The sequence below is a fragment of the Mastigoproctus giganteus genome, chromosome 5 (genome assembly GCF_048544385.1).
Source record: "Mastigoproctus giganteus isolate SK-2022 chromosome 5, ASM4854438v1, whole genome shotgun sequence".
NCBI classification, from domain to species: Eukaryota; Metazoa; Arthropoda; class Arachnida; order Uropygi; family Thelyphonidae; genus Mastigoproctus; species Mastigoproctus giganteus.
Window position 1 is genome coordinate 13,267,574 of NC_143579.1, and position 27,950 is coordinate 13,295,523.

General features: G+C 36.2%; 1 protein-coding gene across 5 annotated transcripts in view; it reads left to right on the top strand.

Moving 5' to 3' along the window:
* LOC150085178 (eukaryotic translation initiation factor 4 gamma 3-like) overlaps positions 1-27,950 on the top strand; it is a 791,506-nt gene that overhangs the window by 562,907 nt on the left and 200,649 nt on the right. For all 5 annotated transcript variants that reach the window (XM_090373913.1, XM_090373915.1, XM_090373911.1 and 2 more), the window contains 3 exons: positions 4,944-5,060; positions 15,444-15,617; positions 19,722-19,919. In XM_090373913.1, the coding sequence (XP_090230039.1) occupies positions 4,944-5,060; positions 15,444-15,617; positions 19,722-19,919 (489 nt within the window). The remainder of the gene's footprint in view (positions 1-4,943; positions 5,061-15,443; positions 15,618-19,721; positions 19,920-27,950) is intronic.

Here is a 27,950-nt window from a genome sequence, read left to right on the forward strand (position 1 = left end):
CCGAAGGTGAATAAAAGCGAAAGGTGAAAAGGTCCCGTGTTTTGTATAGGTGTGTTCATAGCTACATCTTACTGCCATATAAATGAAAAATACCTTGCATAAATATAAAAAAACTACTTTTTTTTTGAAAACTAGAGCCAATCTGCCATTTTAAGCACTATTTCCGTATTTAGCACCCCAAAATCTATAAAAGAAATTTGCTCTCATGCCTGTAACAACATATATGACCCAAACTTAGTTCTTCAGTGTATCCTAATGTGACAGGTAGCTATATTAATTTTAGTAATATATAATAATTTGTTATTTTTGTTTTTAGACTTCTCATTTGTTTATACAGGTGACCCCCGCTTAACGCTTATAATTCGTTCCGGAAAAACAGGGCGCTAAGTGAATCCGCGCTAAGCAAGCACCACATTCCCATAAGGTAACGTGTGTTTGTGAGTTGTGGTTGGTGCCATAGGATATTTCCTAATCAATAATAAACAGTAGTGAAAAGATGCACAAATATCAGTCAAAATATTTAATATTCAAATATTTGTACATATAAAATATATTCTGCATTACATACGTATATAATTATGTGGTAACTACTTATGTATCAAAATTAAACTTAAAATTCCAATTAAAATCATGAATTTATTTGATCTAAATTTAATTTAATTTATTTAATTTGATTGATGAATTTAATCATGAAAAATGTGTTGATTTTAAGTTGTACTTTGGCCCTCTTCCTAGTAAACTAAAAGGGGTGTTAATTTTAAATCCCCCACAGCATTACCACCCAACAATCAAGTCAACCGATCCTTTGCCGCTTTGAAACTTGGCACGTTTTTTTTCTTTCAATACGAAACTTCTTTTAGGCATTCGTTTCCAAAAAAAATCCTGCTTCATCTTTGTTAAAAACTTGTTGAGAAATATAACATGTAATACCCCTCTTCAATAATTTTAACAAGTTTTTTTTTGAAAGTTTCCACTCCTTGATCCGCACTTGTGGCTTCTCCCTGGAATTTAAATCTATTCAACCAGCCCCTACTAGTTTTAAATGGTTCCACATTTATTTTATTTATTTATTTATTTTTTTTGGGTGAGCTTCCTCCAAATCATCATATAGGCTAATTTCTCTCTCTCTATTTTATAATATTAACTGAACTGAATTCTGCATTGAATATTATCTTCAATAAAATTAGTTAAAAGTCTCTCCATTTCAATCCTAATAGCCAGCCTTGCAGTGGAACAGCTGTCTTTCCCGCTGCTAAAATTAATTTTTTATTTTTTACAATTGTTCTTACAGTTAAACCTGCCAGTCCTAAATTATCGCACACATCCGCTTGTTGACCGGAATCGATTTGCTTCCAAATGTCTAATTTCGTTTTCAAATTCAGTCTTTTTCTTACATTTATAGTCTTCGTACTGCGTCCAGACATCGTTGTTTTTCATTCTTATCTGCCATTATTGACTCTTCGAAAATCTAACTGCATTGGTTGCATTAATTATGATTCAATGTTCGAGTAAACTGTCTGTTATGCACAATGTCTAATACTGTACTGAGTGACAACTAGACTTTGGATTAATGCATATAACACAAATATTACAAGCAATATACTTGATCAATTTTTAAAATGTTGATCACGGAACTACATAAATCACTGTACTGCAATTAAATTAGTGTGCGAGAAAATTTCACTGAGTGTGGGAAAATTTCTGAAGTCGGCGTGGGAAACATTTTAATGCTGTTTTGCTATTTATTTTCCAGCTATCAGCTCCATCAAATGAAACAATTTTTTTATATATGCCAAAAATGTAATCTTTAAAAGAGCATTATAGTGATTTGTGATGGCATTATAGTCAGATACAGGTTATAATATAAGAACAGCGTTATAGTGAATCAGTGTAAAGCAAACCATGTTATAACGAGGTCCTGCTGTACCTTATGTCACACATATGCTTCCATGCAGTATTAAGTCGCCTGTTTTCTGATTTTTTAATATATATATATAAATTTTCTGTATTCTTTATTTCCTTATATCTCAGTGTGATCTAATGTTTAATCGTTTATTCAATAACATTAATCAGTTCTGTTAAGTTTAAATTTACTTTATATATTTTCATTTAACTTTTTTTTCCATTTCTTGAACTTTAGGTTCAACGTTAGTTTCAATTTATATATATATATATGTTTTAAAGGTAGCAACAGTTTAAAATATTATTAATAATAGAAATAAAAATAAAAATAATGGATTATTGACCTGGGACACTGCTATAAGCAGAAAGTACTCAACGACCATAATATCTATATAAGTTAGTAGTCGCGAAGGGTAATGTGCTAACGTTACTGGAGTGGTACCGTTCTCCCTTTGTTCTCCATAACCAGCGTTACCATTCCAGTAACACTGGTTATGGAGATTTAGCACATTACCCTTCACAATTACTAATTTATATATATATATATATATATATATATAAATGGGTATTCAATATGAAAAAGATGCACCTAAAAGTGCAAAGCAGCATTAAAGGATGCAAGAGTAAATATAAGTTGTATTAATATATTCAATTAAATATGCATAAATGGATGTGATAGTTACTGGAGTGGTAACGCTGGTTAGGGAACAAAGGGCGAACGGAACTGTGATCGCAATCACAGTGAACAAAGCCGGGAGCTAAGATAATGGGAAGTAATAATGATTAATAAGAAATAATAAGCATAACTTAGTGCTGTTCGTCCTGTGATTTCAGCACCTTCACAAGTCGAACAGCACTAAGTTATGCTTATTATTTCTTATTAATCATTATTACTTCCCATTATCTTAGCTCTCGGCTTTGTTCACCGTGATTGCGATCACAGTTCCGTTTGCCCTTTGTTCTCCATAGCCAGCGTTACCATTCCAGTAACGTTAGCACATTACCTTAATGACTACTAATTTATATATATATATATATAAATGGGTATTCAATATGAAAAAGATGCACCTAAAAGTGCAAAGCAGCATTAAAGGATGCAAGAGTAAATATAAGTTGTATTAATATATTGAATTAAATATGCATAAATGGATGTGATAGTTATACAAAGTGCCAGCAACTAGCAGGGTGAGGAAAGTAGAAAAAGAAGTGTAATAGATTTATGAAAGAATTCTTTTTTTTTTTTTTTTTTTTTTTTTACTCTCATTTATTGAGTAAAGTGAAAGGTGAAATAATGTTAAAATCCTAGAGGTTATGATAGAAAAATTATGGGCTGAATTACCAAGCCAATATAAAGTAGGGGAACTGTAAAGGAAAATTAGTACATCTAATTTTCAGATGTACAGAAAATTAGATGTACTAATTTTCCTTTACAGTTCCCCCTCTCTTTATTGGCTTCCTAATTCAGGCCATAATTTTTCTATCATATATTAATACAACTTATAAGCTTGGTAATTCAGCCTATAATTTTTCTTAATTTATCATAACTTTTTATCATAAATTTATCATATTATATATATATATATATATATAGTACCACAGGAATTAAAAATGAAAATAATGCCAGCAGCATGGCAAGACAAGAGCAAAAATAACCAAAATTAAACATAACGATAAACCAACAGGGAGGGAAGAGAGGGGTAACAAGAGTTAAAATATTGCAGCAGAAACTCTCTAATATAATTTAGAACATCTAAATGTTAGAATAATTGATTAAATTTCGAAAGCCAATTAAATAGAAATTTAATGGTATCCCCTCTGGCGGGCACCAGGTCCAAATTTATGTGAAATATCACTAACAGAGATATAAACCACTACAATAAAATAAAACAAAAATAAACCAATAATGGTCAGGGAATCGCTGCATTTCGATCGCTAGACAAATCTCCGCAAAGGTGAGTCGATCAAAAGATCAGTCCGCCACCCGAACCCCAGATCGAACCGCCAATGCAGCGGACTCGAATAGCGGTGGTCCTGATGTAGCGAAAATTAAAAAATAGAACAGATAAGAGCATTTCCAATGCAAAGCCACATTTTTGTTTTATATGAACATGCTTTAAATTGAAATGATACTAGCTCTAACCATAAGAATCTTCAAGTTTCCTTTGAACATTTAGACTATTAATATTATCTGAGAAATGGACAACTTATTAAAATTGACTACTCCTCCATTGTACTTCAGACTCTTCATTAATAGCAATGGGATTACACCTGCATATACCTGAGTAAGAAAATTTATTTTATGTTATTTTATTTTTTGTTATTATTCTGCTATCTTTTTGCGATTTCTAATCTTGAAGCAGTAAGAAAATTTTGAGGGCAAAAGAAAGTGCCTCCCACCCATCTAATGTAAGATGGTTTTGGTGCTGTTATTTAACTGAATTTTATTGAAGGAATATTTTTTTTTGAAATATTTTCATATGGACTTAATTGTTCCTTCATTAAAATTCAGTTAAATAACAGCACCAAAACCATCTTACATTAGGTGGGTTAATGTTTGTTATATAATTATAACATATATAATTATATATAATCTTGTTTCTAGATTAATGTGTTATTGCTGTCGATGTTTCTTTTTTTTTTTTTTTTTTTTTTTTTACTCCTCAAAATTGATTTATGAGCAAAGTTGATGATGTCAACATTTTTGAAGCGGGATTGTGAAATGGAAAATTCTCTAAGAACAAACTAAATTAGTAGTTAATAAAGCAAAAGAAAGTTCAGTATTAGTAACAGCCTGGGTTATTTATGTTTATTCCTGCTGGGATAAATGAAAATAACTAAATAAATTGCCAAATGTTATTTTTCATTATTTTCTTCTAATTATCTCTCTCTCTCAATAATAGGATAAAAATTAATACACAGATATTATTATATAATAATTGTTACATTGAAATTTTTGATTACTGGAAATTAGTTGCATTAAGTGTCGGATTTATTTTGCCATCTATTTTTCATTAATAGTATTATTTTACTATCATGTTTAGCCTGTTCCGCATAGAGTTCCAGAAATGAATAGGATGTCTATTACTCCGCTTCAGACTCGCAATTACGCGGATTCTTTTATGCCCACATTTGCAAACCGTACAGGAACTTCGCGCCCTGTAAGTATGACATATGTTATAGAATAAATGAATAAATTATATTGTATGCTAGTCTGCCTACTTGAATACTCATTTAATATCCAGAGAATTCAGGCTGAATACAGCCTGAATGCTTTGTGTTTAAATTTTTTTTTTTTTTAGGTTATATGCTGAAATGTGCACTTTTTTACAAGTAAAAATTAGTTTTGAGGTTTCTTTATTGTTGTTTTATTTCGATTTTAAGCTAAATGATTTTCAAAATACAGTGGATTCCGGTTATTTGGGACACATCGGGATAGTGCATTTTGGCCCAATTAAGTGGCTGCTTCAATTATGCGGTTTCACATAAATAGTTAAAAATACAGTGGACCCCCACTTTACGATTGATTCTCTGTATGATCAAATCACGTTATGGTGACTTGCCATAGTAAAGTACGTTCACTATACAATATGTAGTAAGCGCCAGTCATTGTGATCACATTTGTGAATTGAATTTTAATTCTATTAAACAGCGGTTCTCATAAGTGAAAATAGGAGTAATATTATCCACAGGATATAAAAGTAAAGATATATTAAGCACAAATTTACACTTTATTACCTTACCAATTAAGAAATTAAATGATGTGTGAAAATCGGAAGAATGTTTTCCACAGGTTAGCAACAAAAAATAAATTTACGCTTACGTGAAATAAAAATGAATATAAATTTATATTTATGTTTATTTTTAGATAAAAATAAATTTACGCTTAATTAATGCGTACTGTAACATGTACGTACTAACTAGTTGATATTTCTGTTTACTGATATTGGGGGGGGGGGGGGGGTGAAAATTTTAAACTGTAAAAAAAGATAAGCAATCAGTATCGTACACTGCACGCACAAATTGCAACTAACACAATGCATGCAAGTGAGAACAGAGTAACAAGTTACCAAGCTTAATAAATAGGAAGGAAAATAAGAAAAGATTCTGAAAATTTATTTATGTTTTTTATATGATTGAAGATTTCATGGAAGGGGAAACACATTTCACCATAACGTAAAATCTCACGGAATTCCAGGTGTCGGCATTATCACAAATTCAATAAGATCGAGTTTACTATCCGGGCAGATAAAACATGCCATTTAATCTGCCCCGATTAAATGGCATGTTGTCCCAATTAAGCGAAGAAAACCTTGGCTATTTTCTCGATTAGGTTCTGTTCTTTAAGATTTGTCCCAAATAACTGGAATCCACTGTACGGGCAATCCCCATGTAACACGTTCCTTCTACGACACGGTTTCGCTCTAACATGATTGATAAATTGCAGCAACCCTTGCACTTCACACTACACGGGTTGCTGCAATTTATATAACACGGTTAGAGAATTTCGGAAAACCTCACATAACTGGGTATTTTTGAGTTTTTGTGCAGGGAAAACCCTGCTATTATGTTGTATGTAATTTTTCAGCATTTGCACTCTTTTTGAATCTCCGCTGTTGACTCGCTAGTCAAAAAAAAAACTTATTGAGGAATCCCTGTATTTTATTTTGTTGGGAAATTCCTGTGTTATGTTCTGTGCTATTGAACTTTTGTTGAACTTGTGGATAAATCTAGATTTCAAAGTTTTATTACTATTGGATAGCACACCAGGCCATCTAAAGTATTTAAGTCACCCAAATGTTGAAGTTATATTCCTACAGCCACAGTTGTACTTGTTTATTACAACTTCTTTCATTCAGCCATCAGATCAAGGCATTATATCTGCCTTTAAAACTCATTCAATCAGAACCTATTGAAGTAATGGGGGCATGGAAACATTTCTCAATTGTGGACTATATCAGAATCATAGCTTTATTGCCGAAAGAAGTAAAACCGCCAACGTTAAATGCGTGTGGAAAAATGTATGGGCAGAAAACAGAATCGATGCGATAGTAGACTTGCTACATCGGTAGGGGGGAAAGGTTTTGATGATATGACTACTGAAGCCCTCATGGGTAGCACAGCACAGTTGATAGAATCGCCTTCCTCCCCACACCGGCTGGAAAAGACCAGAGTTCGAATCCCGTCGATAAAGGGAGGAATTTTTATGGTTCTTTTTAACACCGTGGCTGAGTTCATCGGGAAAGGGTGGCATGGTTGTTTCTCCCGGAAACTCAGTTTTTTCGTCCAGGTAAAAAAAAAGAGAAAATCAACCTCGTGCAATTTATAGACAATATACGCAGAGTAACATGGTCATTACATTGAAAATGGTTTCTCTATAACAAAGAAAATTTACATTTAACGAACTGATTTTGAGAGATCTAATATGCATTGGTTGCACCTCTGTCCTTTCGTCAATAGAGCTGATGCCGTAGAAAGCCTGAATTAAGAGCTAAAACATTCCACAATTTAGTAGTGTCCATAAAACCTATACAACCGCCTCTACTGTATTGAGAAGACATGCTGGTCGACTGTTATGTGTCTGCAGTTCATTGGCAAAGATTAAAGCATGTTCCAAACGTGGATGTTGGCTCAGGTCAACCTGTTTTCTACTGTAAGCACCCTATTAGAGAATTAGGAGAGGGTGATTTTGCTTTATCCCAGAAATTAATCTGCTGTTTCACAGAAATGAGTCATCCACACTTTCACTGAATTTCACCAGTCTCTGTTCACATGATATTTACAAGTGGTGCCTAAATCAGTTTTGTTTTAGCTACTCTACAAATAACCTTACAATGTCTGAGAGGAAATCCTTGAGTGTAGTGGCAAAAGTGGAGGTGCTTAATAGTGTAGTTCAGGGCATTAAAAAAAAAGAAATTGCTTTAAAATATGTTATACCTGTCAGTAGTGTGTCAACCAATTCGAAAAACCGTGTTTCAATTCTCAAACTGTTTGAGGAAACAGGACCCATTCAGAAGCATGCAAAATTATACATGTACAAAGATGTAGATGAAGCTGTTTTTTTTAAGTGGGTGAAGTTGATTCAAGACAAAATGTGCCAATATCAGAGCCACAAATTTAAAAAGCACCATGGCTTACTTGAAAAAGTTATATCTTGTGAAAGTGGGGTTGTAATCGAAAAAGACTGTATTCATTGGAAAGAAACAGTTTTGAAAAAAAAAATTGGAAGACCCTGATCCCAAAGGCATATTCAATGTTGATTAAATAGGTTTATCTTTTAAATGTTTAGGGAGTAAAAATAGTGTATTGATGCAAATATGGCTGGTAATGGAAAACTGAAGCTTTTGTAATAGGAAAAAATAAACAACCCGATATTTCAAGTTGGACTACAACTACAACAAAAAATCTTGGATAACAAGTGAGATTTTTGATAGAAAGATGAAAAAAGAAAACAGAAAAAGTGTGTTGATTGTCGATAACCATCCTGCCCACCTTCACTCAGTAATTTCAAAACTTACAAGTTTGAGGCTTGTTTTATTTCATCTGAACATCTCGTATAAACTGCAGCGAATGGACCAAGGCATTTTTAAATTTACTTTCTATATTTTCATTTGTAACTTTTTTTCCATTTCTTCAACGTTAGTTTCGATTATATATTAACATTTTTTTTTTTTTTTTTTTTTCAAAATCAGGTTTTGCTAAAATAGCAATTAACAGTGAAGAGGGGGGATGAACTACTACAAGAAATTGGTCAATCTTGGGAAGAACTCCAAGCGAGAGGTTTAATCAGTGGCAAAATCATTCTTGATGAATTTTTAGGAGTTGATAATGATGTCATAGTAGCTGAATATCTGAGTATCTCCAGCATTTTTGAGAGTATTCAGTGAATTAGTGACAATATCGATTGATGAGTTGGATGAAATTGGGGGCAATAAGAGCAATATTAAACCTTCAAAACATGAAATGTGAGACCTTGACACATTTGAAACTGTGTTTGAGGTCTTCAATGTGAAGAATTTGTGCCAGAAAATATATTTAAGTGTTTAAACTAATGCAAACATTTTTGTGAATGATGTGCAGTAAAATCCAGTGTACAACAAAAAAAAAAAAAAAAAAAAAAAAAATATTTCACGAAATAATTCTTAAAAGTCTAGTAATATATTTTGAGCATCATGTAAGTAGTCATTTCTTAATATGTATGTATTAATAAATTAATAGTTTTAAAAGTTACATGATTTATTCATTTTCACTTATTTCCTGATTTATTTTCCATCTTTTACTATACAAGTAGCACTCGATTTGCGCCGATTAACAATAGCGCCGGTCACTAACCACAAGGCCATTTTTATTTATTTATTCAATTTTTTTATAAATTGAAAGTTTAAAATCGTCAGACAAAATTTATGGGCGTAGTACTCTACTATGTATCATGCACTGTTCACGTGATCAAGAACAATTGAGCTAATCAGCAATTAGAGCGTCCGTATCAGAGACGAGAAAACTTCCCGTCCCCAAAGCAGCCACTCGTGAAAGCGGGAGGTAAAGCATTCAGTTGGTTGTTGTTTATGCCATGTTGTTTATACCTTGTTGGAAATTTATTACTAATTGTGCTATTAATAAGTTAAATAATCATTAATAGTAGTGGTAGCAATGTGCAGCTTTTACCAAACCAAAAAACTATCATTTTTAGGCCACCCGAATAATTAAATTCATTTGCCGTGCAGTGTGTCTTATGTCTGTTAATTTGCAAGTGTTCTTTGGTCAATTTGCCTGTTTTGCTGGACGAAAACCTTGCTGTCTATGCCCGAGACAGACTAACTCGGCCATAGAGTGAAAAAAGTCCATTAAAGTTCCTCACGTCATCGATTGGATTCGGAGCTTTTGCCAATCGTGATAGCAGTCTGCAGTTTTTGTTATTAAGTTTTTTTTTTTTTTTTTTTTTTTAACTTAATATCCAGTCGTGTTATTAAGTTTTTAATTAAATTAGAATAAAGAGATGCCATGTCTGGTAAAAGAAATTCAATAAATACTAGTGAAAATGAAAGCATGGAAAATAAGATGGAGATTACTCTGGAAGCTGGTGAAAGCCGCCCTAATGTGTGTAGGGCTATGATGAATATGCCTCCATCGACTGTTACTGCAATTATGGAGAATGCTGATAAAATAAAACAATTGATTCAAAGTGCTGCAAGAGTAAGTGCTACATACGTTAGTTACAACAGAAATAAGCTTTTGGAAAAAATGGAGCAATTGCTGACACTCTGGGTCGATGTTTTGAACCAAAAAAAAAAAAAACATTCCTTTGACCCAAGCTCTAATAACTGAATGGGCTAAGTCCATTTTTGAAGACTTAAAGAAGAAAGAAATAAGCTTGCTTTCTTGTGTCATAGGCCTCAACTAACGCTAATACTAATGTACAGTGATTAACTCAGGAGAGCATATGCTGACATTAGTCCCAATACCGTTTGAGGACGAGAGTTTCCTGTGCGGACATGCCTTTCTGCCGCTCTTGGAACAGAGAAGTTTTTTCTGATTTATTTTCTGCTTTATTAGTTTAAATTGACATATTAACTTATTTCTAGAGTAGCTTTATATTCCTATTTACGGTACTTAAAGTTAAAGTAACTTAGATAGAGATTTGTAGGTATTACTTAGTATTGGAAAGGGTATCAAATCCACGTGTTTACCGTTCATAAACAGCCGCCATTGTTACGTGAAAATTAATCAGTAAAATCTATTAATCTTGTCGAACTTCATTGGCAATTAAATTGTACTTTTAACTATACATATAACCACTTAGGTTACGGAACATAAATAATTAGTAAAAATAAATAATTAATACATAACTTGATACGGAAGTTATATAAAGGAATTTCGTAGATAACACTCGGCTCTGAAACGCGATACAGCATATCCGGAATTCGATAGCATTAGCTTTGTATAGTATAATGCATAATATAATATTGTCAATTAATCAGTAGATCTATTAATCTTGTTAAACTTCATTGTCAATTAAATTGTACTTTTAACTATATATATATATATATATATAACGACTTAGAGTACAAACGTAACAAATAATTAATACATACTTGATATGGAAGTTATATAAAGGGAACTCGTAGGTAACACTCGATACTCCAAAATAAATATAGCGTTATAACTGTGTTAAGATACAAGTTTAAGGTTTTAATTTTGTTCTTAAATTGTAATTTTATTGACATTTAAATCGAAATCATGACTCTGACCAGAGCAGCAAAGCAAAAGGCTCAAGCTAATGGGAGTGCTGTGACTCGGGAGAACTGAGGGGGGCAATTGACCTCTGAATCACAGCCTTTTAAGATGTACTGTTTGCTTGATGTTTGTGGAGCAATCGGGTACAGGACATGATACTGCCATGGGGGATGTCTTTGTGTGTGCACGATGCAAGGAGTGCAAGGAAATTAGGCGACAACTCGGCGTTGTTATGGGCCTATATGAGACCTTGAAGGACAGGTTGGATGCCCTCGAAGGAAATAAATTGAGGGGCCCATCAAGCTCTCAGCTGCCCACATCAACGCCAGAGCTTGCACTTGGTCATCTTGCAACACAGAGGCAGCCCCCAAGGCAGAATGCGCTGGTCTCACAGGAACTAGTAGTTGTTGGTGACTCTATTGTCAGGGAAACGGGGAACATGCTTTGTAAAAAGGATAGGTGGAACAGGACCAGGGTATGTCTGCCAGGGGCAAAGGTTGATGACGTTGTAGAGCAGATATCATCTTTTAAGGGCACAAAAGGTGATATAGTTGTACACGTTGGCACTAATGATATTAAGAGTAGGAGACCAGCGGAATTGCTTAACAAGTACAGGTCACTGTTGAAAAAAAGCCGTGAAGTAGGGTTGAATTTGAAAGTGTCTGCAATTCTGCCCAGACACGATAGGAGGGAATATATGATGAGAGCCTTGTCGATCAATTCGGCCCTGGAAAGATTGTGCAAGGCTCAAGGGATAGAACTTTTTTCAGCCTGGAATGTACTTGTTAACAGGAGAGATTGCTTCTACAGGGATGGGATACACTTAAATAGAAAGGATGCAAGAATATTTGCTGATGCTATCGAGGCAGTGTTAGGTGGGTCGGAAAACTGCTAGCTTGGGGGGAGACAAAGACTAATGGATTAACATCAGCCACTGGCAGAGGTGAAAGAGATTCTTGCACTGAAAGAGATTCATTATTGGAATGAGCAGAAGCCTGAAAAACAAGATGCAGGATATTTCAGAGACTGCTGGAAGTCATTGCGGTACAAGTAAACACATGGGTTGTGTTAGGGTAGCTAAGAATAGAAACAGGTGCATGTATACTTGCGTGTACACCAATGCTAGGAGTTTAGTAAATAAATTTGATGAATTTGAGGTATTGCTCAAAACATCAAAGGCAGATATTGTTGGGATATCAGAGACGTGGTGTCACACAGATATAAGGAATGCACAACTGCAATTTGGGGAGTACAATGTATATAGAAAGGATAGACAGGACAGGAGGGGAGGAGGGGTTATGCTATTATTTAAAAAACACATAAAATCCAAGGAAGTGAAGCCAGTCGACATTGATGGACAGGGCAGTGTCGAGTCAGTTTGGTGTGACATAAGCATAGGTAAATCAAAATTGAGAGTAGGAGTGTGCTATAGGCCTAATGACTCTGATGAGTATAATAAGATACTGTACAGGGAAATAGAATGGGCCAGTAAATCAGAGAGTCTTATAATGGGGGATTTTCATTTCCCAGATATTGACTGGAATTTGTGGGTTGGTCACTCACACACTAGCAAGGCTTTTGTGGATTTATTGGATGATTGTTTTCTACACCAGCATGTTCGGGAGGCAACTAGAGGGAGTAATACTCTTGATCTGATTATCAGTAGTGATTCTTCATGCATTAGGAATCTGCAGATAAAGGAACCACTGGGTGGCAGTGATCACAGTGTGCTGAAGTGGGATTTACTCAAGGAGGTAACTACCATCAGAGGTAAAGGGAAGGGTTTTTGCTTTCGTAAAGGCGACTATGATGGTCTGAGACAGTATTTAAATTCTATACAGTGGGACCAACTGATGATGTTACCACCAGCAAATTCAAAATGGGAAGCATTCAAGGAACTAATCTTGGAAGCTACCAGGCTTTACATACCAACCAAGAAATATTGTTCAAGGTTCAGGCCTAAATGGTTGTCAGATGAACTAATGAGACATATGGCAGAGAAGAAAAATGCATGGGATACATACAAATTAATGGGTGACATGGAAGCCTATGATAGATATAAGTTGGTCTGTAACCAAGTCACAAAGGAGATTAGGCAGGCAAAGGCAGATTATGAGAAATCCTTGGCAAAGGATGCAAAGAAAAACAGAAAAGAGTTCTTTACCTATTTAAACTCAAGAAGGAAAGGGATGAATCAGATTGGTCTACTGGATGTTGATGGTTCAACAGTTGAGGATCCAGCTCAGGTGGCTAACAATCTAAACGAGTATTTTGCATCTACATTCACACATGAGGAGTTATTCAGGAAGGGGAATGTCATAGGTGAAGTAAACATTGGCAGTGAGCTAGATGATTTTCTAATAACTGAGAGGAAAGTAGAGGAGAAATTGTTGAGGATAAACATAAACAAGGCACCCGGGGTGGATGGGATCTATCCAGTTATATTAAAGGAGGCAGCAAAGGAAGTAAGCAAACCCCTAACCATAATTATGAGAGCTTCTTTGGACTCAGGGGAGGTACCCATGGACTGGAGATGTGCAAATGTAACCCCAATTCACAAAGGAGGATCAAGGGCTGACACAAGTAATTATAGACCTGTTAGTTTAACTTCGGTTCCAGGAAAATTAATGGAGGCACTAGTTAAAGAAGCACTGCAGGATCATCTGGACAAGAATTCAGTTATAGCACAGACACAGCATGGTTTTGTTAAGGGAAGGTCTTGTCTGACCAATTGATTGGATACTATGATGTAGTCACAAAAGAACTGGATGCAGGGAATAACTTTGATATTATGTATTTGGATCTTAGAAAGGCTTTTGATACTGTTGCGCATGGAAGACTGCTGCACAAATTGGAGAAGTGTGGCATTGGAGGCAAATTGCTGCTATGGATAAAGGGATGGTTGAGTGGCAGAAGACAGAGAGTGGTAATCAATGGACACTGCTCAACGTGGACTAATGTTATTAGTGGAGGTCCTCAGGGTTCAGTGTTGGGTCCATTGTTGTTTTCTGTATTTATAAATGATATTGATGATGGTGTATCAGGCTTAATGTCCAAGTTTGCAGACGATACCAAGGTTGGCAGGGTTAAGGACACTACTGATACTAGGCTGCTGCAACAGGATCTGGAAAGGTTGAGCAGATGGGCTGAGAGGTGGCAAATGAAGTTTAACATTGACAAATGTAAAGTACTACATATGGGAAACAGTAACCCCAGATCAACGTATCAACTCTGTGGTACTACGCTGACAGTGGTAGAGAATGAAAAGGACCTGGAGGTAATTGTGCAGGCAGATATGAAGTTCTCTGAGCAGTGCAGACGAGCTGCAAGACTAGCTCATGGTGTCTTGTCAATGATATACAGGAATTTTTCTAGCAGGGACAGGGATGTGATTATTCCCTTGTATAAGGCATTGGTCAGGCCACACCTTGAGTACTGTATACAGGTCTGGAGGCCTCATTTCAAGAAGGATGTAGAGCTGCTGGAACGAGTACAGAGAAAGGCAACAAGATTAGTGAATGAAACAAAGGGTTGCTCTTACAAAAAAGGCTTAAGTTTTGCAAATTACAGAGCCTGGAGACTAGGCATCGGCGAGGTGATCTGATAGAGGTGTATAAGGCTTTGAATGGCTTGAGCATGCTCAATGCCGATGGGATTCTTCCTCTTGCTCAGAATAATCACCTGAGAGGGCATAAATTCAAATTGAGGAAGGACGGATGTCGGATAGATGTGCGGAAATTTGCCTTTAGCCAGCGGGCAGTTGGTTTGTGGAATAGACTCCCATCGCTTGTTGTTGAAGTTGATAGCCTAAACAAATTTAAGGCTCAGCTGGACAGGTATTTCGAACGAACGGAGGGGTGAAATGGGAGTAGTAGTTGTTTTTTTTTTTTTTTGGCTGATGCTGAATAAGCTTGCTTTCTTGCATCATATGCCTCTACTAATGCTAATGCTCTTACAATAATCTTACAGATTATATGCATGGGTATAATGTATACAAAATTGTATTGTAATGTACTGTCAATCCTAATGGCTTTTTTGTTGAGGTTCAACCGTCAGGACTGAAAAAGCCAACAAGAGCCCTTCGTTTCTTTAGTGATCCCTAAACACAAAGTTTTAGATACATAGAATAACAAACATTAGTTTTCGTGCATGATAAGAGCTTTTGTGTTCTTTGATACTGATTGAATACTAATAAATATTGTCTGCTTTCAACAGGTTATTGTATATGTTTATTCATAATGCACATTTATAGGTACCTCTATGTATTCTATTATTAGTTTGATTATGTTTTTTTTTTTCCCTTAAATCAGCCTCATGGATCAATTGGTCGAAGGCAGAGTCAACAGGGACGTGACAAGCCAAAAAAAGTTATAACTATTTCAAATTCTTTAAATCAAGATGTCAAGCTTCATGAAAGTGAAAATGCTTGGAAACCAGCCCATAAATCAAGTAGTGATGCGGAATGTGAAAATTTGAAGACTCAGGTTTGTGAAAAAAATTTTTATACTGACTTAATTCTAATCAAATTAAGGGGCAATTTAAAGTTTCTGGAAGTTGTTCATTCCTTATGTATCAAATTTCCTTGCCAATTTTCATTATGAGAGTAGTTAATTAGCTGATTGCATACCTGTCAATTTTCCAGATTTACACTGGACTCTCCACCTTTTGATGTGATTTGATCCCTCCTCTGCCTTTGTAACTTTCTTTTTTCATTCGTCTTTTATACAAAAAAAAATAATAATAATAATAAAAAAAGGTTTATCATTAAATTTGAAATTATTTTTAAAAATTCTGTGAATTTCTACTTATTTTTGTTAACAGGTTGGCTAGTCAATCAGTTGGACATCCGCTGTATGTGTGTGTGTATTGCACAAAATGAGGAACATGGAACTGATATTAAGGTCATATTTATTAGTCAAGTGGATGAATTTCAATGGAGTCTGGTCATAATGCAACAACCACATCCTTTGCTGGAACCATCACAAACTCTGTGTTGCAAGGCAATATTAGATGATAGGTTATTTTTATCATCCAGTGCAGCAACACCACTTTGCTTATTATTACATGGGTTTCACCACTTCAAGCCTACTATTGTAGGCTTGAAGTGGTGAAATCCATGTTTAATCTCCAGAGCAAAGCTCCTGCAATCCTTATCTCTTCCATTATGTAGTGATGCTTATTGAGGTTATGATGGGAATTGTGGCGAGGTCCAGTTATATTATGAAGGTACAGCTCTAAAATAGTGTTCACAAGACTGATTGCTAGATAGTCCATGAAACCTATTGTTACATGCTAGGAGGAATCCAGATTAGCTAGTATATTAAATCTTGTTGCCTCTACTCCACCATCTGGTGACTGGAAGGAATCTGAGTAGTATGTGTGTATGTGCATGCATGCATGCAGGGAGGATTGTTGAGGCTATATTATGTCAAGCAGCTTGGTATATCCTTACTGTGCATGCACCATATCCAAAATTTTCATTAATTGATACATGTTTCCTCCTCTTTATTTTGTCTGTTGAAAAAATCATGGAAAGGAGTTCTTTACTTATGTAAACTCTAGAAGGAAGGGGATGAATCAGATTGGTCCACTTGATATCAATGGTTCAACTGTTCATGATCCTGCTCAGGTAGCTAACAAATTAAATCAATATTTTGATCTACATTCACACATGAGGAGTTATTCAGGAAGGGGAATGCCATAGATGAAGTAAAACACTGGCAGTGAGCTAGATGATCTTGTAATAATTGAGAGTAAAGTGGAGGAGAAATTGTTGAAGATAAATACAAAAAAGGCACCTGGGGTGGATAGGATCCATTCAGTTATATTAAAGGAGGCAGCAAAGGAAGTAAGCAATCCTTTAGCCATAATTATGAGAGCATCCTTGGACTCAGGGGAGGTACCCACAGACTGGAGACGTGCAGATGTAATCCCAATTCACAAAGGAGGATCAAAGGCTGACACAAGTAATTATAGACCTGTGAGTTTAACTTCTGTTCCAGAAAAATTAATGGAAACGCTGGTTAAAGAAGCACTGCATGATCATCTTGACAAGAATTCAGTTATAGCTCAGACACAGCATGGTTTTGTTAAGGGAAGGTCTTGCCTGACCAATTTGATTGGATACTATGATGTAGTCACAAAAGAATTGTATGCAGGGAATAACTTTGATATTATATATTTGGATCTTAGAAAGGCTTTTGATACTGTTGCACATGTGAAGACTGCTGCACAAATTGGAGCAGTGTGGCATTGGTGGCAAATTGTTGCTATGGATAAAGGGATGGTTGAGGGGGAGAAGACAGAGAGTGCTAATCAATGGACACTGCTCATCGTGGACTAATGTGGAGTCCCTCAGGGTTCAGTGTTGGGTCCATTGTTGTTTTCTGTATTTATAAATAATATTGATGGTATATCAAGCTTAATGTCCAAGTTTGCAAATGGTACAAAGGTTGGCAGGGTTGTCAAGGACACTACTGACGCTATGCTGCTGCAACAGGATCTGGAAAGGTTGAGCAGATTGGCTGAGAGGTGGCAAATGAAGTTTAACATTGACAAATGTAAAGTACTACATATGGGAAACAGCAACCTCAGAGCAACGTATCAACTCAGTGGTACTACACTGACAGTGGTAGAGAATGAAAAGGACCTGGGGATAATTGTGCAGGCAGATATGAAGTTCTCTGAGCAGTGCAGACGGGCTGCAAGAGTAGCTCATGGTAACTTGTCTTATCAGTGATATACAGGAATTTTTCTAGCAGGGATAGGGAGGTGATTATTCCCTTGTATAAGGCAATGGTCAGACCACACCTAGAGTACTGTATACAGGTCTGGAGGCCTCATTTCAAGAAGGATGTAGAGATGCTGGAACGAGTACAGAGAAGGGCAACAAGATTAGTGAATGGAACAAAGGGGTGCTCTTATGAAGAAAGGCTTAAGTTTTGCAAATTACAGTGTCTGGAGACTAGGCACTGGCGAGGTGATCTGACTGAGGTGTATAAAGCCTTGAATGGTTTGAGCATGCTCAATGCTGATGGGATTCTTCCTCTTGCTCAGAATAATCACCTGAGAGGGCATAAATTCAAATTGAGAAAAGACAGATGTGGGATAGACATGAGGAAATTTGCCTTTAGCCAGCGGGTGGTTGTCCCTTGTCGTGGAAGTTGATAGCCTAAATAAGTTTAAGGCTCAGCTGGACAGGTATTTCGAACGAACAGAGGGGGTGAAGTGGAAGTGGTTATTTTTTATTTATTATTTTTTTATTATTTCTTTTTTTTTTTTTTTGGGCTGATGCTGCATAAGCTTGCTTTCTTGCATCAAATGCCTCTACTAATGCTAATGCTAATGAAGTTTTCTGAGCAGTGGAAAAAGGCTGCAAGAGTAGCTCATGGTGTCTTGTCAATGATATGTAGGAATTTTGCTAGTAGGGATAAAGGGTTGATTGTCTCCTGGTATAAGGCAGTGGTCAGGCCACACCTTGAGTATTGTATACGGGTCTGGAGACCTCATTTTAGGAAAGATGTAGTGCTGCTGGAACAAGTACAGAGAACGGCAGCAAGATTGGTGAGTGGAAAAATGCTGAAGTTCTATAAATTGCAGCTTCTTGAGACTAGGCACCTGCGGGGTGATCTAATTGAGGCGTATAAAGCCTCGAATGGATCGAGTAAGCTCAGTGCTAATGGGATTCTCCCTCTTGCTCTGCGTGCTCATCTGAAGGGACATGAATACAAATTGAGATAAGACAATTGTAGAATGGATGTGTGTTAATTCACGTTTAGCCAGCAGGTGGTTGATAGTTTGGAGAAACTTCCATCCATTGTAGTAGCGGTCAGCAACTTGAATAATTTCAAAGCAGAACTAGACAAACATTTGGAGTGAATGATTGGGTGAAATGGAAGGTGGTTTTTTTTTTTTTTTTTCTGCTGATGCTATATAAGCTTTCTTTCTTGCATCATATGCCACTACTAATGCTAATGTTAAATTTTTTTCTGAAAGTGTAATTAATGAACTTGTTTCATTAAAAGTAGTGTGTAATTTTCATGGCAAAAAAACACATTGCCAAATTTTCATTTATTATTAAAAATGAAGAAGTGATATTAATAAGCATTGCAATCTACTGGTGAAAGGTCAAACAATAGTACACTAAACGCACAATTCAAAATATACATTTTTCAAATATTAAAGATAAAATCTGAGGCCTATCAGTAGACTGGTATCTGCTAGTTTAATAAGGTCATATGTTTAAACATATTAGATTGTTTGGTCTTGTATGACTCTCAGCTACATATTGTAACTTGAACAGCACTTAGTTATGATGGTATTTTAGAAATATTTCACAAATCATTAAGACATAAATAAATTTTAACCATGTTTATTACAGAGACAGGTTTCAAATAATAATTAAGTCCACAGGTGAAGAATGCATTGTGTTATAGATTCAGTTGTTTGTAAAATATTTTGTTTTTTACTTATTTTATTAATTCTTTTGATAAACTTATGGTGGTATTTACAATTTTTTCCTAGTTTCAATGAATAGTTATTGCTGATGCTTTTTTGTTTTTGTTTTCTTCCCCCCATGCTTTATATAGGAACTTCATAAAAAAATGAGGAGCATTTTAAATAAATTGACACCCGAGAAATTGCATACATTAGTAGAACAAGTTAAACAACTTGAAATTACCAATGAAGAGAGACTAAAAGGAGTTATAGACTTAGTGTTTGAGAAGGCCATTGATGAGCCTAATTTTAGTGGTTCTTATGCTGTTATGTGTACGGAATTGAAGTTGGTGAGTACCTATTTTTCTGTATGCTGTTAGTTCTAATATATATTTTATTAATGATTATGAAAAGTTTATTCCTATATATATATATAGCATTCTGGTTGTGCCTTGTTTTCATATTACATTTAACATATCCAGTTTACAAAAATGTATGAGCAACTACGTAATATTGCCAAAATTATTTTGATGGTCATGGGATTTGGAAAAAAATATATCATACCCACTATAAATGGGGCATCATTAAATATTCACCAGAAACAGCATTCATTCTAAAAAGAAAGCGGATCAATAAAATGCAGCAGGTGGGTTTAGGTGTTAACTGAGCAAGTTCTAATGGGGCGTTATCATGGGGTTGCCTTTTAGCAATCAGTCTGTACCATTACAACAAACCAGCAACACCCTAGATCGGGATCACCAACCTTTTAATGGTGGCAGGCTACTTTTAATATTAATTAAACAGTCGCGAGCACCAAAGAATAATGCATTTATTAAGGGTTTTACATTGAAAGATTAAAAAATGAATACATACATTACATACTGTCTTACATAATGTTATTTTATGGTTTTACTTTTTTAAATAATAAAATAAAATTAATTAAAATTAATGTTAAACTTGATTCATTTCTCCAGTTATCGAATGAAAATTTGGAGTATAAGATTGCTCTCAAACAATCAATTAGATGTACATCTGTAAGTCTAGATCTATTCTTTGATTTTATGAACTTCATGCTAGAAAATAAGGACTTACTGAGGTACGTAAAACCAAAGCAAGAGTTCACCATTAGCGCTACATTTTTTTAACAAAGAAAACCGAAAAAGAATAAAACAGTTGGAAAAGTCCCAAAGAAAACATTTTACAACCTCTTTGCTTAATTACACTTAGAAGGTCATTGCTGCAAGACATAAATAAACGTCCTGTCCTAGTGTACTCCAGGCTAGCGGTGATCCGACAATCCAACACAGTCTGGGGATCTATGAGGCAATTGCTCTGATTTTTCACGTGGGCATGTGAAAACCCTTTGGCAGGCACCTTGGTGCCCACGGGCATATGGTTGGCGATCCCTGCCCTGGATGATGTGATGTGATTGCATATGAAGATATCATGATGCTGCTTACTGGATAGCTTTGTGATTTAATTTTATTTCAGTCAGAAAATAATTGATTGTTGGAACATACTTCCATCTGGTGTCGTAGAAGTAGGTAGTTTGAATAAAGAATTAGACAAATTATTAGTGGGGTAAGATTGGGTGGATGTTGTTTTTTTTCTCTCTCTCTCTTTCTTTTAAAACCCCAAGCACAAGAGGTATTAGGACTTATAATACTAGCTACCATACACTGATTAATGGCTGATAAGATTAAAGATACATAGTACTAGTAGTGGTGATGATGAAAGACAAGTTTATAGAACATCAGCAAAAAAAAAAAAAAAAACTACCCATTTGTCTAAACAATTTGTCTAGTTCTTCTCTGAATTTATCAGTCCGGGGATCTATGAGGCAATTGCTCTGATTTTTCACGTGGGCATGTGAAAACCCTTTGGCAGGCACCTTGGTGCCCACGGGCATATGGTTGGCGATCCCTGCCCTGGATGATGTGATGTGATTGCATATGAAGATATCATGATGCTGCTTACTGGATAGCTTTGTGATTTAATTTTATTTCAGTCAGAAAATAATTGATTGTTGGAACATACTTCCATCTGGTGTCGTAGAAGTAGGTAGTTTGAATAAAGAATTAGACAAATTATTAGTGGGGTAAGATTGGGTGGATGTTGTTTTTTTTCTCTCTCTCTCTTTCTTTTAAAACCCCAAGCACAAGAGGTATTAGGACTTATAATACTAGCTACCATACACTGATTAATGGCTGATAAGATTAAAGATACATAGTACTAGTAGTGGTGATGATGAAAGACAAGTTTATAGAACATCAGCAAAAAAAAAAAAAAAAAAACTACCCATTTGTCTAAACAATTTGTCTAGTTCTTCTCTGAATTTATCAGTCCGGGGATCTATGAGGTAATTGCTCTGATTTTTCACGTGGGCATGTGAAAACCCTTTGGCAGGCACCTTGGTGCCCACGGGCATATGGTTGGCGATCCCTGCCCTGGATGATGTGATGTGATTGCATATGAAGATATCATGATGCTGCTTACTGGATAGCTTTGTGATTTAATTTTATTTCAGTCAGAAAATAATTGATTGTTGGAACATACTTCCATCTGGTGTCGTAGAAGTAGGTAGTTTGAATAAAGAATTAGACAAATTATTAGTGGGGTAAGATTGGGTGGATGTTGTTTTTTTTCTCTCTCTCTCTCTTTCTTTTAAAACCCCAAGCACAAGAGGTATTAGGACTTATAATACTAGCTACCATACACTGATTAATGGCTGATAAGATTAAAGATACATAGTACTAGTAGTGGTGATGATGAAAGACAAGTTTATAGAACATCAGCAAAAAAAAAAAAAAAAACTACCCATTTGTCTAAACAATTTGTCTAGTTCTTCTCTGAATTTATCAGTCCGGGGATCTATGAGGCAATTGCTCTGATTTTTCACGTGGGCATGTGAAAACCCTTTGGCAGGCACCTTGGTGCCCACGGGCATATGGTTGGCGATCCCTGCCCTGGATGATGTGATGTGATTGCATATGAAGATATCATGATGCTGCTTACTGGATAGCTTTGTGATTTAATTTTATTTCAGTCAGAAAATAATTGATTGTTGGAACATACTTCCATCTGGTGTCGTAGAAGTAGGTAGTTTGAATAAAGAATTAGACAAATTATTAGTGGGGTAAGATTGGGTGGATGTTGTTTTTTTTCTCTCTCTCTCTCTTTCTTTTAAAACCCCAAGCACAAGAGGTATTAGGACTTATAATACTAGCTACCATACACTGATTAATGGCTGATAAGATTAAACATACATAGTACTAGTAGTGGTGATGATGATGAAAGACAAGTTTATAGAACATCAGCAAAAAAAAAAAACTACCCACCTCACCCATCCACCCCCTTCAACAATTTGTCTAGTTCTTCTCTGAATTTATTCAAACTATCCACTTCCACAACAACAAATGGAAGCTTGTTCCAACAATCAACCATCCTTCTTCATTTTGAATTTATGCCCTCACGTGTGCTCATGTGTAGTCTCAGCAAGAGGAAGAATGCCATGAACATTGAGATTACTTAATCTATTCAAGGCCTTAAATGCCTCAATCAAATCTTGCAGGTGCCTAGTTTCCAGATGCTGCAACTTACAGAACTGGAGCCTTTCTTGCAAGACCATCCTTTTGTTTCCTTCAATATTGGCACCTCCGTAGCCAGGTGGGCAGGAGCAGCAGTGCGTAGCACACGCTTCTTGATTAGATGGGGGTTCGAGCCCATGACCACCAAATACGGAGGATGCAGAAAGGTCAGGGAATGACCACCGTATATTCCTGGAGCAATATAGCCTTAGTTGCTAATGCTCCTAAAAAACCAAATAACAACAAGCCTTCAATCTTGTTGCCCTTCTGTACAAGATTGGGGCCTAACCATGGCCTTATACAAAGGGATAATCACATCCTTATCTCTTCTGGCAATGTTCCTGTATATCATTGACAAAACCCCATGAGCTGTCCTGGCAGTCCAGGACAGCTCATGGGGTTTTCTCCAGTTAGTCTGCACCTCAAAGAACTTCATAACTTCAGCGTCTCATATCTGGTGAGTATGGGCTTGGCACACCCAGGGTCCCGAGCTGGATATCATCATTCTTCCCTTTCTTGGTGATTCCTTTCTACTGGTAATAGGGAAGGTGTTTTTTTTTTTTTTTTTGGCTGGTGCAGCATAAGCCTCAAGCTTCCTTGCACCATATGGCTAATAATAATAATAATATCTGGCTGCACAATGACCACCTCTTTTTCATTTTCTACTATGCTAAGTGTAGTATACCACACACAGTTATGTTAATTTGGGATTACTGCTACTCATGAAGTACCTTTCATTTGTTGTGTTAAACTGCCATTTCTTAGCTTGTCTGCCTAATTTTTCTAGATCATCTTATGTTGCATTAGCTTTCCTTGGTTATTGCTATTAACTACCCTGTCAACCTTTATATCATCTGCACACTTAGACATTGAATGGAATATACCTTCATTTATAAACATTAATAATATAATAAATATAAATATCATTATTAAATATTGCTAACAAACTGCCCAGCAATGAATACAGTAGCCCACCTATTTCACCTATCCTTCTCGCACAATATATTTCCCATTTACCTGACAGTAGAGTCACCGACAATAATTGCCTCCTGTGGTACCAGTGCATTCTTCCTTGGGGATTGCCTGATGCAGAAGTGTGAGTTCTGGAGTTGGCCGTAACATGTTCTGTTTCAGAAAGTTTGCAAACATTGCACAAATAGCACATTTCATTAGGCTATGATTTATAGGAGAATTATCCCCTACAGTTATATTCCCAAGCAGCAGCTTGCTGCTTGGGAATATAACTGTAGCCCGTTGCTTGCTGCTGTTATTGACATTAGACTTCACTCTGTAGATTATAGATGTTTTAGGAAATATATGAGAAAGAAAGTTGTACCAAAAAATAGAAGTAGAAAAGAGGAAATGTGTGGCACATGTGTGGGCTGGTTTAGAAGAGTAGAGAATTACAGAGGCCAATTTAAAAGAAGAGTACCATGGAATATCTATAGAAAAGATGTGCAGTAGAAACAGAATGTCTATTGAGACATAGAGTGGAGAGACATTGTAAGATGTTGCTCATTAATTAACCTGACTGCTCACTTTTGAATGAGGTCAAGATGCTTGAGAGAGGTTTTAAGGACACTACCTGAATGTTTATTGCTGATGCCCTAGCATGGAATAATATTCCATGCTAGGGCAGATTTGATGTTTGAAAGAAAAGTAGTGCCAAGAGCAAAAGAGTTAACCCAAGTTTTTAGTTGCAGATGAAGCAATATTTGTGTTGTACTTTATGCCAATAGAAATATGTGAATAATAGCTATAAATGTGAGTGTCATTGAAGATAAGCATAGGAGTAGTGAACTTTTTGTGAGGTATAAGACACGGCTGAGCTATAGAATTTCATGGAATGCCTCAGTTGTATGACATGCTGGGTGGCTCACCTGGCATTGCTGTTTTTGGCCAGAAAATAACAGCCAGGCATAGACCAGAGGAATCCATTTGGTGAACACAGTTCTACCTGGTTCACCCATCCATACCCTACAAGAATTTGCCTACTTCTTCCTTGAATTTATTCAACCCATCCACTTCCAAAATGACAGATGGAAGCCTCTTCCAACAATCAATCACCTGCTGGCTGAAGGCAAACATCTGCACATCTATCCTGCAACAATTCTTCCTCAACTTGAATTTATGCTCCCTCATATGAATAGTCTCGACAGGTGGAAGAATACCATTAACATTTCAGCTTACTCAATCCATTCAAGTCTTTAAACACCTCATTCAGATCTCCCTGCAGGTGCCTGGTCTCCAAATGCTGCAATTTGCAGAACTGAAACATTTCTAGACAAAAGCACCCTTTTGTTCCTTTCACCAATTTATTCTCTACACCCGTTCCATCAGATCTATGTCCTTCCTAAAGCGAGGCCTCTAGACCATATACAGTAGTAGCCTAACCAATGCCTTATACAAAGGGATAATCACCTCCTTATCCTTGCTAGCAAAGTTTCTGTATATCATTGACAAAACCCCATGAGCTGTACTGTCATCATATCTGCACTGCTCTGATAATTTCATGTCTGACTGCACAATTACCTCGGGTCTTTTTTATTCTCCAGTACCCTGAGTGTAGTACCATACGGTTGATAAGTTACTCTGGTGTTACTGCTACCCATGTGTGCAGTACCCTGCATTTGTCAGTATTAAGCTTCAACTACCATTTTTCAGCCCATCGACCCAATTTTCTTAGACCTTGTTGCAAAAACTTACTAGTAGTAATGCCAAATGATGCAAGAAAGCAAGCTTATATAGCATCAGCCAAAAGGGAAAAAAAAAGTACATAGGTAGCAGTAACCCCAGAATAACTTATCTGTATGGCGCTACATTCGGGATCGTGGAAAATGAAAAAGACCTGGGGATAATTGTTTAGTCAGACATGAAATTCTCTGAGTAGTGCAGACATGCTGCCAGGACAGCTCATGGGGTTTTGTCAACCATTTCAAAAGTTCTCTGTTAATGTTTTCAATAGAAGAAGACAGTTACTGACAACTTCCTCAACAAGTTTCAACGATGCATCATTATGAATGGATGCTTTCTTCTTGCATCCTGCTTGTGCCTTTCAGGATTATCCTTAGTAATATTGAAATTCAGAAATCCTTTGGTGACTTATTTCTTTCCCTTTTTTTTTTTTGTTGAATGCTCGATCTGCTGCCCTTTTTAGGCAATTAAGTTAATACAGGCTCACTACCTCCTCAGAATGACGAGGCTCACCTCCCCATGCTGAGGATGGGTACCGCTTTGCTGTTACCTGATTAAGATAGCACATACAAACAACGTATGATCTGCATTTGGCAAAACTACAGCATTCTGTAACCAAAAAAAAAAAAAAAAACCCTGTTGTAAACTGGCAGAGTTGAACTCTGTTCCAGGTGCCATCACTACACTGTTCAGTTGCATATATATATTTATATATATGTAAATAAAAAAAAATTGAATTGAATTGAAAGACCTTGTTGCAGTAGCTCACCCTGACCGCTGTTAACCACCCTGTCAACCTTTCTTTCATCTACAAATTTCGACATTAAGTCTGATATACCTTTATCTATATCATTGATAAATATTGAAAACAACAATGGACCCAGCACTGAAACATGGTGAACTCCGCTAATAACATTAGTCCACAGAGAGCAGTGACCATTGATAACCACTCTTGTCTTCTTCCACTTAACCATCCCTTTATCCATGGCATTAACTTGTTGTTAATGCCACATTTCCCCAGTTTGTACAGTAGTCATTTATCCCAAGTCTTCCTGAAATTGAAGTATATGATGCCAAAATTATTTTTTGTATCCAGTTCCTTGGTCACTCCATGACAAATGCCCTTGACAAAGGGCATTTGTCATGGAGTGACCAAGAATTAATTTGTGATTACAATGCAATCACAAATTAATTCTGTGATTGCATTGTAATTGCATGCCAGTCAAAATGCTCCTGCATTACTTCTTCAACCAGTGATTCCATTATTTTCCAGGAGAAAATAATGGAACCACCTTCAACTTCCCATTTATCTTATTCCTGTTAGACATTAAGCTAACAGGTCTGTAATTACTCATGTTGCCTTCTGATTCCGCTTTACGAAAAGGAGATATATTCACACTTTCCAGTCCATAGGGTCTCCCCCTGAATGCAAGATGCACTCATAATTATGGCTAAGGGTTTGCTTACCTCCTTTGCTGCCTCAGTTAATATAATTGAATAGATTCCATCTGCCCCAGGTGCCTTTTTAATATCCATCCTCAACAGTTCCTCCTCCATTTCATTTCATTTATCACAGTCATTTCGCGCCTTGTTAGAGTTTCATAAACTTTTGGCATACCCTTCCCTAAAGAATTGCTCATGTGTGAATAGATACAAAATAGCTATTTAATTTGTCCACAACCAGAGCAGGGTCATCAGCAGTTAACCAATAGACACCAAGTGACCCAATATGATTAGCATTAGTAGAGGCATACAACGCAAGAAAGCAAGCTTATGCAGCATCAGCGCCTCAAAAACCCCTCCCATTTCACCCCTCCATTTGTTCCAAATGCCTGTCCAGCTCAGCCTTAAATTTATTTAGGATATTAGCTTCCACAACAAAAGATGGAAGCCTGTTCCACCAATCAACTATTCGCTGGCTAAAGGCAAATTTCCGCACATCTATTCTACAACTATCTTTCCTCAATTTGAAACTGTGCCCTCTCACGTTCTTAGTCTGAGCAAGAGGAAGAATCCCATCAGCATTCAGCTTGCTCAGCCTATTCAAGGCCTTCTACACCTCAATCATATCGCCTTGCAGGTGTATACTCTCTAGGCGCT